We start from the raw sequence: 17,494 nt of genomic DNA, 5'->3' as shown, positions 1-17,494 counted from the left end.
AAAACCGAGGGATGGAAAGAGAAAGGCATTTTCAGACGAGAATCCTGGATGCCAATAGCAAAAGGTCCGAGTCAGAAAATGCCTGTTTCTTCTCAGTGCTTTTCTCAAACACGTAAGGAAATATAGAATATATTTTTCACTTCTCATGGTCGTAAAGTTCGACTAGACGTAAACGATCAGTTGTCTTTATGAAATAAAATAAAAGCATATAACCATAATGCACTCGAGTTTATTTGGCAAATTGAAAATATAGTAAGTATAAGTAAAAAAGCGTATAGTTTATCATGATGTCTTGCCAAGTTGGAGGGCGGAAGCTCAGGGAGCGCACGACGGCCGCTCCAGGCCCAGCGTGACAACGCGCAGAGACACTGACGACCGCAACGCTACACACCAATAATTAGAAATTAAACAATCTCACTACAACTTCCCTGACCGTCGTGATAACTGTCGGGTTATTCCCGCTAGTTACCACTGGTAAATGGTGGGACTTTTGTCCCCAGTGTGTGTTAATTCGCGACAGCCGCAGGCTGGATTGAATTTATTAACCTTTTGAACGCCACAGACGGCAATTGACGTCAACGCAAAATCGTGACAACGACGCCAAAGACGGCATTTGACGTCGATCGTTTTTTGATGAAAATCTGCTGAAAAACACCCCACTTTTAGGTTGGCAGTATTTATTCACAAAACTAAATTTTACCCCCGTGGCGTCAGTGGCACGGCAAATGGATGCGCCGTTTGGCGTTCAAAAGGTTAAAGACTCGAGTTTGCAATATTCTTACCCTGTCAAAGGAATGTCTCATTTCAAACATAGACAGAGAGTATCATACTATCTTTGTCTTACGCTAGTACTAGCACCCAAAAGTAAAGGATGAGTTCAGTTCTTACTGACTGATTGGTTTGACCAACTATATATATATATTTGAACAATAACAATAAATTATAAACGTCAGTATAAAAAAAAGTAAAACATTTATATCTACTTCGTATGAATTAGTGTACAATAAAAAAGGTATGACTAAAAATTAATTAATATAATAAGCAACTGTTACCTGATTCTGGAAGGTCTTCGACCAGCTGCAATCAACCGAAAATTAATTATAGTCAAATTGTAACATATGTGCTTAGCTTAGAACATTATAAAAAGATGTTAAAATTGATGCCAGCAATATCCGAAAATATGAGTTTCTTAGAGGAATGTCATCGAAAGCACAGAATAAATAATAGTACTAGGTACAGAAGATTTACTCTCTAGCAAAACGCGTCTATTACGACAAATATGATCGCTAGGTGGCGCCAGTGTTGGGCGTAATTAATTACTTGTGTAATTTTATTACTAATCGAATTACATGTAATTATTTTTTTTGTAATTTAATTACATGGAAATTTGATTACATACATGTAATTCAATTTGCCGTGTAATCTGCAATTGAGATTACATTCATTCGTAATTTAATTATTCGATTACTTTTCGTTAACCTTTTTATTCATTTGCAAAGATGAACAAATTTACTTGGAGTATTATACCTAAAGAAAAACTTTTTAAAAATCCACTCTTTTATCTGGATAGGGGTTGTGCACAAATCACGCGAGGTATTAATGGTATTATCGGCTACTTTGTGACTTTGTTATTTTTCTATATTCGTTAAATAGACTATATTCTTTATTATTTTCGTTATAGACGTATTTTAAAGTGCGGAGTGAAGGTTTATGTTTAACGAAACCGAGAAAAAGTATCTACTCATGTATGTATTTTTTCTTAATTTCGTTCACTGTTAGAAAAATACACGTGAGGTCTCTTTATAAAAAAATGCTTGGATTTCTCATTAAATTATTTTCTCTTGTACAAATTCTTGCAAGAATACTTATTTGCATTTTTTTAAATATAAAAACATTGTCAATAATACACGATTGACAAATTTAAAGTTCATTCAAAATTTTCATCTGATTTTGGAAATAAAGATGATTGAAAATTTGCATTCAATAAAATTGTAATTGAGAAAAGTAATTAATTTAAAATTTTAATTTCAAAATGTAATTAAAAATGTAATTAATAATAACATTTTGTCATTGTAATCGTTAATCGAATTACTTTCTACATGTAATGGAAATTATTCGTTGAAATTACATTTTGTAATTGCAATTGTTAATTTATAATTGATTGATTGAATTGATTACTTTTTGCCCAACACTGGGTGGCGCATGCGCGAGCAGCCGTCCGTTCGCGGCAACTAATATGGCTAGAGACCAAAATTGGTGTTATCCGCATGTACTTGTAGGTACTTATAGCGACGCGGAGTGAGGCACGCCTGTCGAAAGTAGCTTTAGTATGCAGGCCGATGTGGAACTTACGGTGGGCTCCTTAACCTTGGCGGCGAGGGTCTTGCGGAACGCGGCCAGCCGCTTAGTGGTGCCGCTCGTGACACTCATCCCGCTGCGCATCGACGACACCGACGAGGAAAACACTGACTCTGGGTAAAACATTCATTTTGTTAGGTTTTGGTCAAATGTTGCTATCTTCCCATAACAATGTGCCGCTGTACAGAGCGCACGGCGCGACAGGAGACCAAGATCTTACAGGTGACAACTGGGAGGATTCTTAACACTATTTGGTGGACTACCACCCTACCGCCACCCTACCAGTGAACTATCACAGTTCAGCAAGCTAGCAGCTAGCAGGGGATGTGGTAAACAAAAGATCGAGGACATTAGGATCATTTTATTATAGAGGCCCAAACTCGTACCTGCCTACTCAGCAATGTGAATGTAAGAGCGAAATATAATCAACTACATTTTCCACAAATTTGGAAATAACATTTTCAAAATATTGGTAGTATCCAATGCATAACTAATTTACGACGATATATATAAATTGAAAGCATATGTCCATTACCTTCATCGTCACCGGGTACTCCAATATGCGAATCTGCTTGTAAACTGTAACAAAACAATATAACAATTAAGGCCAGTCATCATCATTGATATGGGTGCAAGAAATAATGTTGAAACAATAAGAAGGTATTCGTAAATAAAATATTGTTGGTTATGTGGCATAAAAAAAAGATTAACAGCATAAATCAAATTTTACATCAACCAGGGAACAAATTACTTCATTAAATATGTTGATCTGTTTTTACACTACACTACTATACTATATAGATGTCAGATGCTAAAGATAAAGTGACAAAGCCCTTCAGTAGCCGAGGTCGGAGACGAGCCGACGTTTTCAGATTATCCGTGCGTCCCAAATTCTCGAGTAAATGCAATCTTTGAAAAGCTAGGCGCTTTTGACTAACTCAAGGGCAAGCAGTACGTGTTTGCTCCATCTTAAATGTTACATCGTTGACAGTTAACACATTCACTGCCACCGACGCACATGTGCGTCGACCGTCCTACAAGTTTGTTCCTAGGCTACGCCACCTGGCAGTGAATGCGTTAAACCATACGATAACCCGAACCGCTGTCCAGTTAGAGCTGCGTTTACGATGGGCAATCTATCGGGGCACTAGTTCAGCTAGGCTAGGAACGTCTACTGTGGTACCCATAGACTAGGAATCCTCTAGACTGAGCATAGTAACGCTACCCCCTCTGCCACTTATACGGTAGTTTTACTCCATCTTCGAGTCAATCCCGTGCCCTGATTGGTCCGTGTCTTTGAACGGACCAATCACGGCACGGGATTCGCTCACCTCGTCCCCCCGCACCCCCGTATTTTTGGCAGCATCGATTTCATGAAATAATTGCTTTAAACTCAGTCTAGAGGATTCCTAGTGTACGGTGGTACCGTTCCACGAGGAGCTGCAGCCGGCGCTGGTGGCGCGCCACGTGGCGCTGCAGGTCCGCGGAGGCCACTAGCGCGGCGAAGTGCGAGTACACGGCCGCCGCGCCCGCACACGCCTCCACCAGCGCCTCCAGTGCGCCGCTCGCCGCCTCCGAGTAGTCGCGGATCCAGAGAGCCAACTGTACAGAATACCAACCATTTATTCTACCAAATTCTATATGTGACATTATCTATGAAAAGGGACCTTATTGTCGATGGCGCTTACGCCATCATTAACGATGCTCCGATACAAATACAATGCCGCGCGACGCTGTGTGGCGTAAGCGCCATCGACAATAAGGTCCCTTTTCATAGATAATGCCCCATATTTTGTGTTTTAGTAGGTACTTATATTCTACTACCCTTATATTTGTTTAGCTATTATATTTTCTTTAGTTAAGTATTAGAAGGCGAAAGACAGGGGAGGCCTTTGCCCAGCAGCAGTGGGACACAATATAGGCTATTAAAAAAAAGTATTAGAATTTGTCATGAATGTTGTCTTATAATTTGAAACGAGCAATTCTTGTATATATATATATATTTATATATTTCGGGGATCTCGGAAACGACTTAACGATTTTGATGAAACTGTATATATGGGGGTTTTAGGGGCCGAAAAATCGATCTAGGTAGGTCTTATCTATGGGGAAACGCGCATTTTTGTATTCCCAGATATTTACCTATAAAACCAGTGTTAAGATTAAAACCCACTTGGAATATGCGCCAGTCGTCGACGTGGTCGAAGATCTTCTTCGCGCGTTTAGCGTTGTTCTTGACTACGTCCAGTGCGTTCTGTAGCCGGCCTTCGTGCTTACAGATTCTATCCTTCAAGTTGTCCAATTCATTCTCACAGTCGGCCCTAATTCGAACAAAATTATTTTAAATATTAATAAAGACTACGTAGGTAGGTATATAAAGTAAATTTCAAGTGCTCGTCTTTTCATAGTATAGGTTTCGAGAAACGAAATCGTAAATGGGTAATAATTAACCCCATATAGGCCACAAGTTTCTGTTTATACATTTTAAACGTATTTTTGGCTATTGTAAAATATTCCCGCACCCAAAAATGCGGGGTTTATTTATAAGATGAGACAAGCTTCGATACCGATATAGGAACTCCCCGTCCGTCAATAAATGATGCCCCCTAAGTGCTTGGTGTAAGGTATATATGTACTGTATCCGTGGATGACTGATGGGGTGTCTAACTTTATATATAATTATTAATTTTATTTTTAAGTGACTTACATAATATGTTAGTAACCATAGTTTTGATAAGTCTTGTAAATATGTAATTACTAACAATTTTATGGATATGTATGTCTGAAATAAATAATTGAATTGACTTGTATTGAATATATGTAACCACAGACAAGACATCCTCTAGACTGAGCATAGTAACGCTACCCCCTCTGCCACTCATACGGTAGTTTTACTCCATCTTCGAGTCAATCCCTTGCTGTGATTGGTCCGTGTCTTTGAACGGACCAATCACGGCACGGGATTCGCTCACCTCGTCCCCCCGCACCCCCGTATTTTTGGCAGCATCGGTTTCATGAAATAATTGCTCTAAACTCAGTCTAGAGGATTCCTAGTCTATGTATGTAACTGACTGGCGTTGCTCGAGCTGCTTGCACTTGTCGTGCAGCGCGGTGGCGCGCGCGCTCGCGTCCTGCACGCGCAGCTCCATGGACGCGGTCGCGCTGTACAAGTCTTTCAGCTCGTCGCGCACCTGGTAGTACTTCCTCGTCAGCTCGTCCAGCTCATGGATTTCGGGTGCTATGGAACAGATATAACTTAACTTTAGGTACGATGGCTATTGATATTTTCTACAGACTCTTAGCGACCTGCCCCATCCCACTAACCCGGGTTAACCGGTTAAATCTGGAGTTAACATGGTTACCAGTAGAATTTGACACTGCCGCCCCATGTCGTAACTGACATGACAGTAACTACTACAGGGTACTACCTTTTCGCATATCCAAATGTTCGCACCTATCACGGTTCGAACGCACCCACGTACCGAGCAATAGAATTACTAAATAAGTTCATAGCTACAGTCCAAAACGCAGTCATATTCGCAGACAAGTGGCCGTCCTTACAACACAGTATAAGGATTTTTTTTTAAATCTCTACCTATGTAAAGATAAATAAAGATCCTAGAGATAGTTATGTATATGACTATGTACTATTATAACAGTATAAGTGTTTGTACCTAGCTGTAAACTTATACTTGTGTTTGTTTAAATAAAGGACTAGTGCGACAGTAGGTACCATAGACTAGGAATCCTCTAGACTGAGTTTAGAGCGATTATTTCATGAAACCGATGCTGCCAAAAATACGGGGGTGCGGGGGGACGAGTTGAGCGAATCCCGTGCCGTGATTGGTCCGTTCAAAGACACGGACCAATCACGGCACGGGATTGACTCGAAGATGGAGTAAATCTACCGTATGAGTGGCAGAGGGGGTAGCGTTACTATGCTCAGTCTAGAGGATGTCTTGTCTGTGGTAGGTACTGACTGTCTTGCGCGAGCGGCGAGATGCGGTGCATGAAGTGTGCGTGCGCGGCGTGCACGACGCGCAGCGTGGCCTCCAGCGCGGAGATGTCGCGCTCCTGCCGCCCGATGTCCGCGTCCAGCGCCGCTCCGCGCTCGCGCAGCTCCGCTCGCTCCGACGCGAACTGAACACCACAGGAAAAACTCAACGGAGACATTCTAAGGGCCTGTTTACACATTGATTAGTGTTAGTGCGAGTGCAGTGGAAAATATATGAACTCGGAATAAACACTAATTAATTAGTAAACAGGGCCTAAATGGGAATTTTGATCGTATTTACGTGTACGTATTCGAAAGCACGTGAAAGTAATATTGGTCTCGTGCACTTACGAATACAACTTTTCGCATGAAAGTTTATACCAACACAACTATAAGTACTTCCGTTACTTTACTGCTTACCTTTATTTTGAAGAAGGTCACAGACAACTGTTGCCCGGAGTCATCCTTGCCCAGTGAAGATATAAAAATCTCGTATCTGTACATAAATGAGAATTTATCAGCAGATAATTACCCAAAGGGGTATCAGTTTCAATATTATAGGTTATATGCAATAGAATAGGCTACTCAGCGTTAGAAGTTGTAGCAATCTATACAATTAAAAAATACACGAATATTTCTCGCATTAGGTATATTAGCAAAGCTCCGCTAGCGCTTGTGGTATGTATAATATCCACTCATTTTCAAAATATGAATTAATCCCCGCAGTTCTCCGTGAGCGCGCCTGCACGCTGAACGTGTCGCGACGTGTCTCCACCACGGACGTCGGACACTCCCCGCCCGTCACACTTGTCTACAACAAGCTACTGCCTCACCTCTTCTTGAGCTGGTCTATGCGGTTCTCTCGCTCTTTGATCTCACCGCGCAGCTTCCCGCAGTCCTCCGTGAGCGCGCGCACCTGCACGCTGAACATGTCGCGACGCGCCTTGATTTCCACCAAGCGTTCGTTCATCGCCTGACACAAAAGAACGTGTACATGAAAATCAAACGTGTGTGAATCTTAGATCAGAGACAATAACTATAATAGAATAGAATAATATTTATGCAGGCAACACATCATTACATTACAAATGTGTAGAGGAAGTATACAAAACAAGCAGATAAAGATGTGAGGCTGAAACCATCTCCACTCAGCAATGCCGTACTCACAAAACAAGAAAGCAGCGCTTTCTGCAACCCGCAACTTTTTTGCTACCGCTGTAAGTTTCTATAAGACATATAATAGTACATTACTGCAGACGCCGGGAAAGAAGGGCTTGCCGGGTGAGTAGGTATAGCCGGCCGACCGTAGGGAGGCCGGATAGTGATACGAAGCCGGCAATACCTTTTCACGGCTAGGCATGTATAGTGTTTTTCTCAAACATGCAATGAAATAAAAAAATACACCACAAAAAAAAACAAATTTATAATCTTTATAATAAAAATCCAACTTCACAACAAAAGTTTTTTAATTTTCCTTCCAATCCCGCCATAATTGTTTTTTTTTTACGGAAGTCGTCCGTATTTCGCGTGTGTAGTGTTCGAATAGACCTTATTAGGGCCATTATACACAATCTGATAATAAGAATCTCAATTTCTATAAATAAAATAAATGCAGAGGATTTTAAATATTGTCTATGGTCTCTGGTGACTTACGTATAGACAAAATTTTAAATTTATTCATCAACACATTGAATCATACAGATTCGTATTCTTAATATCAGTACGTTCGTGTATAACAGGCGTTAACACGGATATTTTGGTCCGATAACCATTCAGTCACTAAAAATATTTAAAAAAATATATAATTCGGCTGTTTAGCCTGTTCATGGACACAGACCCCATGTTTACATTAGAATTAAAAAAAAATTACTTCCCGGCCTAGGCCTTCAATTTCGTATGAAATTCCTTTACGGTTCTCTGGAGTTGCTCCGCCCTAAACGTGATACTTCGAAGCCTGATATAACGCCCGGAGCGACAACATTTCATTGCATGTTTGAGAAAAATATCTATATTTTATAAGGAATATCCGCAAGCGCTCCTATGGCATCGAATCACGTCAAGTTTTGTTTTTGCCGCTTAGATATTTCTTGCTATATAACTAGTTTGTCTTAATAAAATATTTCATTTCAAGTTTGGTACAAAACGCATCGCATGAAGCCGGAGCCGCTGCGTTAAAAGCGCGAGTGTCGAGGCTAGCGAGTCCGCTAGGTTAAACGCGTGGTCGCAATGTAAATCTTATGTTATTCAAAATTATACACAGAGAGCGAATATCTTGTGAATTTTATATTTATAATAGATATATATTATAATATTACCTACCCGTCGAGGCTAGTGAGCGCGCCAGGGCCACGTAAGCATCTCCTCGACGTGCCTCACGCACTTCCTACAGGCCCAACAAGATCCACAATAAAGAGCTAGCCAAAAGCGAATGCACCGCATCGAGCTGCGGCCGTTGCGTGTCGGCGTTGACAGCGCGGAAGTCAAGGCACAGGGCGGACACGCCATACATCAAAAATCATTTGCGTTTAGAAGTGTGCACGGCACGTCTGTGTATGTGTGGGTAAGTCGCTATACTGAGAGTACGCCAGAAATCCGCCAGATTATGGCCAGATTCGTGTCGCGGGGAGAGGTAATGCGAGTCGGGGCGGGGCGGTGCGTGGCCGTTCTGTATGATAACACTATTACATATTCTGTGGTCAAGGCTAGCTAGCGTGCGAGCAGCCAAACGCGCGCCACGCCCACCTCCAACAAGGCCCACAACAAAGAGAAGTCACCGCATCGAGCCGCAGCCGCTGCGTGTCGGCGTTGTACGCGCGGTCGTCGAGGCTAGCGAGTGCGCGCGACGTGTGCGCGACTCGCAGCCGCGTCAGCGCCTCTTCGACGCGTTCGCGACGCCACTCGACGCGCGACGCACGCAACTCTTTCTCTCCGCCTTCTACGCTCAACATTGATGTGCGCAGACGGGTTTGCTGAAACATAAAAACATATAGTTTAACTAGTTTCCTTTATAAACATTCAATGACTTCATAGCATAATAAAATCACAACGAAAATAAGCTGAAAGAATGAGGAAAAACATTTGTATTTCACGGTAGTGACAAAAATAAAATTTTGATAACAGTTATTTGTAATTTTTGTAAATTATAAATTATCGCGATATTTCAGATAATATAGTGATCCAATCCAGACCAGCGCGACGTGTGTTGTCACGAAGTGTTCTAGGTCCCTGGCGAGGCGGCGCATGTCGTCCTGCAGCTTGGCCGAGTGCCGCTCCAGCAGCGCCGTGCGGGCCGCGTGCCGCGCGCGCACCTCCAACAGTCTACAACAATTGCAATCATTAATTTCAGTAGGTTTTAACTCGAGATGAGATGTAACGCGCTACACAACACCAAAAGCAACCATTGAGCCGTGCTCGTGTGACCTGTTCTCGCGCGCCAGTAACTCGGCGGACGCCTCGCGCTCCGACCGCGCGCCCTCCATGTGCGACACTTGCGCGCCGATCGTCTCCACTTGGTAACACTGAAACAATACACTCACACCTTACAGGGGTTCTAACGGGCGCCATATCGACACAAGTTTATAACAGAATAGGTACTGACGATATTGTAAAGAGTCTCCTTCACGGTCTGGAGGTTTCTGAGGACATCGGCCTGTTTCTTTTCCAGTTTACTGACGATGGCTTTTGAAGCTGAAACAATATAGGAACCGTTTTATCAATCATCGGTTCTAAGAAATTCAACAATATAGGCATCATGTTCTAAAAATGTAACTAAGCAAGTTTCATCAAAGTCAGAAATTTAGGTCTTGAATTATGACTCTATCCATACCCAACGAATACTGCCGCACCACGCTTAACAGCCGTAACAGAAACTGAAAACTCATGTCACAATAATTTCCAAATGTATGATTTCCCATACCTGTTATACGAGTGTTACCCGGATGGGGCAGAATACACAATAAAACATTTTCTCCTCTAACTTTCGTGGGTGATCTCCCACTGTGCACTGATTGTATTGAAATAAACGAGTACGTTTGGGTACTGTACGTAAACAAAACGAAGTATACCTTTAAGGTGCATATTGAAAAGTTTTTCCTCATTCTTGAGCGCGAGTAGTCTCTGCTGCTCGACGAAAGAGCAGTGCATCGCGCGCTGCTGGTTCACCGTCAGGCTACTGGCGTAACGCTCTTCCTCCTACAACAACGGAATTCCGAGTGACCACAATCATACTCATATTTATGATACGTTTTGCAATAGACTTTGTCTATATGAAACAAATATTTATATGAAACAAAGAGGTGGCCTATCACATATACCTACTTTTTAAAACTATATTTAAATCTTCGAGCAACACCGGCTTCCGTCACGTCGGAAGGGAGGGGCCCAAGCGATATCTTACCGTACAAATCTTTCTACCAATTTTTTGCGGGGGGAAAGGTGCACACATTCGCACTTCTCACACACTTACATACAAAATCGAATCTGTAATGACGACACAAATTCATACAAAATGACCCCTAGGGCTCCGCCAAGCCTTTATTAGGGCTCCACGAGAATACTTGTAATAATAAGAAAAAACCCATCTCTTCTAAGGGTTTCGTCACCAAAAAAAGTTTGAGAACCGCTAGATTAGACATTTGTTGATCAAATGATTTTTCAACTAACCAATTTTTGCAGATCAGTTAAAATTGTAATCCAAAATGAAATAATTCGCTTACCCACTGATTGTTTAACACAATTTTATTAATGGTGGATCGCTGCTAACCAAATCAATTTAGAGCAGCTCAGTATGTCATTAATTGCGAACTGGTTTAGAAATACTTGCTTACCTTAAGTTGCTAACCAAGTATCCATTTTGGCTGACCAAATAGGAATATTTTGCAGATCGATTAAATATAGTTTAAAAAATCGTACATGAAATTTTACATTATAATAATTCTTAAATAATTATATACTTACCTGCAAAATGGCTTCAAGTTCCTTGGCACGTTGTTCAGAAGTTTTAGTTTTGTCCATTGATTCGGTTAATTTCGCCTTTAGCTCTTTAATCTGGAAAGATATAGTTTTTGTTAATGATCAAGTTAAAATTCAATACCTTGCTATGCTTTGCTCGGAAAACATAGCGATTATGGGGTTGTGATTTGTTGTCAATTGGTTTCGTTAAAAAATTATGTACAGTACATAGTACTTTTATCTATTCTTGGACAATGCAGTGTGTGAAATGTGTGGTTCAAAACGAAAATTACTTTGTGTCAAAATAGTTATTTTCGATACAAGTGCAAAAAAGAGGACATTCGAAACGAGTGGCGATAAATTAAAACACGACCGAAGGGAGTATTTTAAATCGACACGAGTTGCGAATTACCTATTCGCACGTGTATCGAACAACGTTTTACAGTACATAAGGCACTTTAAAGTTTCGACATACGCACGAAAAGTGCTATTTTACGCACTAGTGCGGAAAAGTAGCCCCATGTGTACTGTAAATTTAATTTTTGGTACCTTTCTTTTCTGACTGTACTTTTCTTTCCACAGTCAACTAATCTAATCAAGACAATTCTAACAACTCCGTTGTTTTATCACAGAGTTCCCATGACCAACTCATGTCTACGTCACCAGATCAGCTCCATATCATTGTCATCCGATTTATATACATATGTATGCAAAATTTCAGCTCAATCGGAAATCGGGAAGTGGGTCAAATTTAGCTTCCAAGATTAGACCCACACTAAAAAAATAGCTAAGCTTGTAATGCAACGCTTTCACGCAACTAAAGCATATTACCATAGATTAAGACACCACCCAAACGACCTGGCAGCAAAACTAACAGACAAGGGTTATGAAAAAAGAAAAGACATCTTCACTCATACATAGACAATCCGAAATTGTCAAAGCTAAATGAGTAGAAGCCCTCGCTGGAGGACTCGCTCGTCATGATATAAAGCACTCAACCAATCTGCTTATAGTCTGACTGATTGCAGATAAAAGTAAAGAAAAAAAAAGCTTGTAATGATTGAGCAAACGCACCTTGTTGAGGATCTCCTTGAGGGCGAGGCCCTTGCGGTGTTGCTGGTCCATGATGCGGCGGTTCTCCGCGTGCAGCTTCTCGAGCGTGGCGCGCATGCTGTGCAGCTCGCGCTGCGCGCACTGGGCCTGCAGACCACAAGGGCTACCTTTATTATTCTATATTTTTATTATATGTAGTATCCAATCCTTATTTTGTTTTTAGTTTTTACAATATGGTGTCCTGTCACCGGCAGTAGGTTTGGTTTATGTAAGTGAATGTTGTTAGTTCTGTTTAGTTTTGGATCGAGTCTTATCTCTTTCATGTTTGCAATGTGTGTGTGTGGGTGTGGTATGTGATGCGTGTTACTTAAGTATATGTTTTTATTACATATCTATTTGTGAGTTCCTGTAATTGGCTCTATATATCTATTTAAGATTCCATTGTCATTTAGTTAGCTGTTGGATCTCCTTATGTAAATAAATAAATAACACTGGTGCTCGCACTCTACTGTCAATTTGTTCTACCATGACTAGTACAATTAGAAGCGCTGGTGGCCTAGCGGTAAGAGCGTGCGACTTGCAATCCGGAGGTCGCGGGTTCGAACCCCGGCTCGCACCAATGAGTTTTTCGGAACTTATGTACGAAATATCATTTGATATTTACCAGTCGCTTCTCGGTGAAGGAAAACATCGTGAGGAAACCGAAATAATCCCAATACGCTAGTTTACCGTCTGGGTTGGAAGGTCAGAAGGCAGTCGCTTCGTATGAACTAGTGCCCACGCCAATTACTGGGATTAGTTGCCAAGCGGACCTCAGGCTCCCATGAGCCGTGGCAAAATGCCGGGACAACGCGAGGAAGATGATGATGACTAGTACAATTACAATTCACAAACTATAATCAATACATAGGTAATTCAATTTAGTATAGTCAAGTAAAATATGGAAGCATGTAACTTACTCAAAAATATCTCCCATAGTTCTTTCGCTGACATAAGAGCTATGGGACATATTTTTGAGTATGATATGTGCACCCATATGTTTACACTTGATTGTAGGTACATACGTATGCAGGATATAAATAAATGTTAAGGCTATGTTTATTCACCACACGTGTATCAACCCAGCGATCCTTAACTTTCAATTTGTTACTCTCGAAACCTAAATAGGTCATAGAACTAACAAAGTCATTTTGATGAATTTACTCGTACTTATCTGAAAATTCATCGTTTCAAACACAGCAACTGTTTATTTACCGTTTTAAATAAATATAAATAATACATTTTTATTTGACAAATAGATTTCTGGTACCAACTCTATTAGCTGCATAAAATATAGCTGTTTTTTTTTACCGTAATTAACCTTTGGTTCGGAACCGATGGTGTAAGGTCTTCCTTAAACTTCACTATCTTCTAAAAGCACTTACCATATTCCATACTGTGACAATTTCTAACCCTTATTGTAAAAGCATAGGGTAGACCAATGGTCAGACAGAAGAGTGTCATAATCAGGGCCCGTACTTTTCATGCCGTTGACGCAAAAATGACGTCACGCTGCTTAGAGTATGATTGCAATTATTATTTTGTCATAATTCATCATTTTGACAACCTCTGCAGATAACCGATATCGATACTTGAAATAATCAGTACGATGTCTAATTGACTTTTATCTTATTGTCACTCAACTTATAAATAACTGTAGCTGTCAGATTAAAATAATACATATTTTAATGAAAATTTGATGTATTTGTTAGGTATTGTTGGAAAAATGTAAATAGGCACAATGTCACCTTTACACGAGTTTTGCAACAGATATCCGTTTTTAATTGTAAATTACGAAAACTATTGAAGTAATTTGTACATCATTGAAATGATTGACGACTAATGATTAATAATTACAATAAAACTATTTGGGATCATCCTATATGCAGCGTGACGTCAAATTGATGTCAACGGCATGAAAAGTACGGGCCCTGGTCATAATGCAGCTAATAGGGGCTCACGCTGCTGTGCAGAGTCGCGTTCAGGTCCAGCAGCTGCTGGTGCGCCAGCCGCAGACTGGAGAGCTGCTGCGCCAGCCCCATGTTGGCCCGCGCCGCCTCCGCGTTGTTGCTGGCCTGCTGCTCGCAGAAACTCTGCTGCTCGCGACATTTGTCCGCTATGTTGTTCGCCTCCACTTGTAACACTTCGTAATCCTTGAAAAGTCAATATTTAGATCACCCAGCTACCCAAAGCTAAACCACAATAACTTGCAGATTATTTTTATAATAACGTTCCAGGGTGAAACTGGTCAACAAGCCAACAAAATAACTTGCTATCAAGCTATTGAGCTTAAAACTTGTTTTGAAATGGGCAGACAAGCTAAAGGATACCCACCTCTTTGATGTGTCTAATATCCGTGTCCCGTTGCCTTAAGTTTTCGACAGCAGATGTCCACATGGCCATCATTTGCCTCCTTTGCTCCATACCTTCCATCACCTAAAAATAAGTCAATGTTACGTAAAATTATGATGTAACGTATGGTTACATAGGTCTACATAATAGAATGTTAGCTTTTGATATAGAATTGACGCTATATTAATACATGTGAAACTTATTTCAAACAAATGTAGAAAAACGGAACACTTACACTATTTTAAGAAATTAAGATCAAGATTGACTTGAAGCCTAGGAGATAAATATACTTACCTGAACAGAGATTCGCTCACACGCCCTCTCTTCAGCACTGAGATTTGACACAAGCTGGTTCAGCCGATCTAGCATATGGTCATGTTCAACTTTTAACTTTTGTCTCTTAGTTTCCAATGCCTACAATCAAATTAAAATTGAAGTTAATTATATACATTATAAAATATATCTATCTATACATCTAATAAAACAAAGTACCTCGCCGCGTCTATCAGTTTGTATGTATGTTCGCGATAAACTCAAAAACTACTGAACAGATTTTTATGCGGTTTTCACCTATCAATAGAGTGGTTCTTGAGGAAAGTTTAGGTGTATAATTTGTTAAGGGTAACCCATGCGAAACCAGGGCGGATCGCTAGTTTAATCACAGAATAAATAATAGCGTTTTGTTAGAGAGTGAGTCTTCTGTACCTAGAAGACTCACTCTCTAACAAAACGCGTCTGTTACGATCAGCACAGATATGGCCGCAAGGTGGCGACAGCGCCACGCGCGGCTTATGGCTAGCCACCAAAATTGGTGTGGAACGGATGTACTTTTAGCTACCTGTAGCAAAGCGACGAAATCGCGGAGTGAGCCACGCCTGGTTTAATATAGAACATAATTGAAACTTAAAACGCTTTTAATTAGTCTGACAGACAGTTATTGGTTATGCTTTAGTCTGCAAATTTCTTATTATTCTAATAATATTTCTGAAAGATAATAAGTATCTTTCAGAAAAAGGGGGGCCTTTATTTATTTGTAGCCTATTTAAGATGCGTAAATACTTTTGCTTTGGAAACATCTTGCTTAGTGAATTGTTCAATAGCACTTATGTCTCCCGAGTTCCGTTCCAATTGCGCTCGCCATTCCTGCAGTGCCCCGCGCTCCCCACAAACTTCGCTCTTCAGAGAATCTGCTTTCTTGAGAAGGCGTGCTATGCTAGCTGTAAACCACAATTTTACTATTAAGTAAAAAGGTACAGTTGTGTGGTAATATAATAGCAGTCAATAGGAAAATGAAAATTAGGGGAAACTATGACTTTAGATCAATTATATTGGATATTTTCTTATAATTCTTCTGCATTACTTGACATTGTTTCAAAATTAGCTGTAGCCTTTACTTAAATAATATTGGAAGTAAAAAAGGCACGTCAAATGTATACGTAACGTAACAATAGCCATGTCAGATAAATGTCAATCCATACATTGTGTGTGACCATTGGCAGCCTAGTTTTGAGCGAGGGGAACGCCTGTTAATGGGCTACTCTGTTTGGCCATATCCTCTAAGGCTTAGGATGATAATCTGAGACCTTGGTATTTATCAATGCGCTCAGAGATGTCCTTGCTTTGCTTGTTGGTTGCAGTAATATCTCTGTCGAGGTTGTCGGAATCATTGCAGGACAGTTGGCGGAGCTTCACCTCTTGCTCCAGCTGCTGCTTGTGAGCAAATAGCAGGCGCTGGAATTTTAATATGGATATATTAAAAATCTTAATAGTAATTAATCTCTTCAATAGAGTAATCAATCATTTTTTTGCATAGAGTTAAATTCAACTATAAAATAACTGATTTGCAAGACCGAAGTGATCCCATACGTGTTCCTTAACAAAGTTTTGTACGGAACACTAAAAATTAAGAACTTTTAATGTTTTGGCTAAGATTGTTTTACAAAATCTATTTTATGTAGAAGATTAATTTAGGCTCAGCAAATAAAGCATGATGTAATTGAGTATGCTTCAGGGCTCAAAGCAACTTTGCAAATCAAATAAATATATTTATGTATAGCCAGTAAATGATTATGTCACAATATGTAAAAAAAAAATAAGCTAAATACTAACTGTATTTTCCTGATACTCAGTATGCACATGTTGCTTGTAGTTATTAAGATCACTGGTTTTTTGACTCTGAAGCGTTAGAGCTTCCTTCAGCCTCTGTATCTCATTTTGTCTGCAACAAATACATGATTTGTGTAACTCCTTGAAACAAATAATGCGTTAATCATTTATATTCCTATTTTCTCACCTATCAATTAAGAGGGTTTCAAGATTTTGATTTTCAGGATTTGCTAGAGGAATTCTTGTTCCTTGATTCCAACCAAGTGCATCCAATAGTTTAGACATGTAGCGCGGCGCTTTCTGTTGGTCCGCCATTGTCAAGACTAGAAAATCACTAAAGAAGTAAACTAAATTAGTTTCTAAAAAATATGGCAATAGTTAGATCGATATTGATTGCTTCGTAATACCACGACAACCAAACAACATCATCTCATAAATAGCAAAGTAAACCGCCATATTAGTGTGTATTTAAAAACAAATATGACATTGACGTTTGACAAACAATTTTTTTTTGTTTGTCAAACAAACAACAACCATCAGTAAAGTTGCGTTCAGGGAACGGTTTTAAAAACGCATAGATCGAGTATAAAGCTCGTCAACCAAATCTTCTCAGTAAAAAAAGGCGCGAAATTCAAATTTTCT

General features: G+C 40.1%; 1 protein-coding gene across 1 annotated transcript; it reads right to left on the bottom strand.

Annotated features, from left to right (window-relative positions):
* Positions 1-278: 278 nt before the first annotated feature.
* On the bottom strand, positions 279-17,303 carry LOC134661379 (coiled-coil domain-containing protein 39). The gene is made up of 24 exons (XM_063517433.1): positions 17,040-17,303; positions 16,856-16,964; positions 16,330-16,477; positions 15,806-15,963; positions 15,041-15,160; positions 14,729-14,830; positions 14,356-14,547; positions 12,377-12,502; positions 11,309-11,398; positions 10,417-10,543; positions 9,951-10,039; positions 9,773-9,870; positions 9,541-9,670; positions 9,127-9,321; positions 7,186-7,325; positions 6,773-6,848; positions 6,339-6,498; positions 5,431-5,596; positions 4,532-4,679; positions 3,785-3,960; positions 2,894-2,937; positions 2,353-2,471; positions 1,053-1,077; positions 279-383 (listed from the first exon to the last, which is right to left on the bottom strand). Exons 1-24 carry the CDS (start codon positions 17,165-17,167, stop codon positions 316-318), a joined length of 2,934 nt encoding a protein of 977 aa, XP_063373503.1. The 5' UTR covers positions 17,168-17,303; the 3' UTR covers positions 279-315.
* Between the last annotated feature and the right edge of the window lie 191 nt (positions 17,304-17,494).

The sequence above is a fragment of the Cydia amplana genome, chromosome Z (genome assembly GCF_948474715.1).
Source record: "Cydia amplana chromosome Z, ilCydAmpl1.1, whole genome shotgun sequence".
NCBI lineage: Eukaryota > Metazoa > Arthropoda > Insecta > Lepidoptera > Tortricidae > Cydia > Cydia amplana.
The sequence above is the reverse complement of the archived record's forward strand: the minus strand, read 5'-3'. Positions and strand labels throughout refer to the sequence as shown.

What these genes read in the sequence shown, in the direction of transcription:
- LOC134661379 (XM_063517433.1), bottom strand. Translation starts at nt 17,167, where the DNA reads ATGGCGGACCAACAGAAAGCGCCGCGCTACATGTCTAAACTATTGGAT. An exon ending in TTACTGGCGCGCGAGAACAG is followed by an intron (nt 9,671 to 9,772) that starts GTCACACGAGCA and finishes CAATTGTTGTAG; the next exon opens with ACTGTTGGAGGTGCGCGCGC. An exon ending in CGAAGACCTTCCAGAATCAG is followed by an intron (nt 384 to 1,052) that starts GTAACAGTTGCT and finishes ATTGGTGTGTAG; the next exon opens with CGTTGCGGTCGTCAGTGTCT.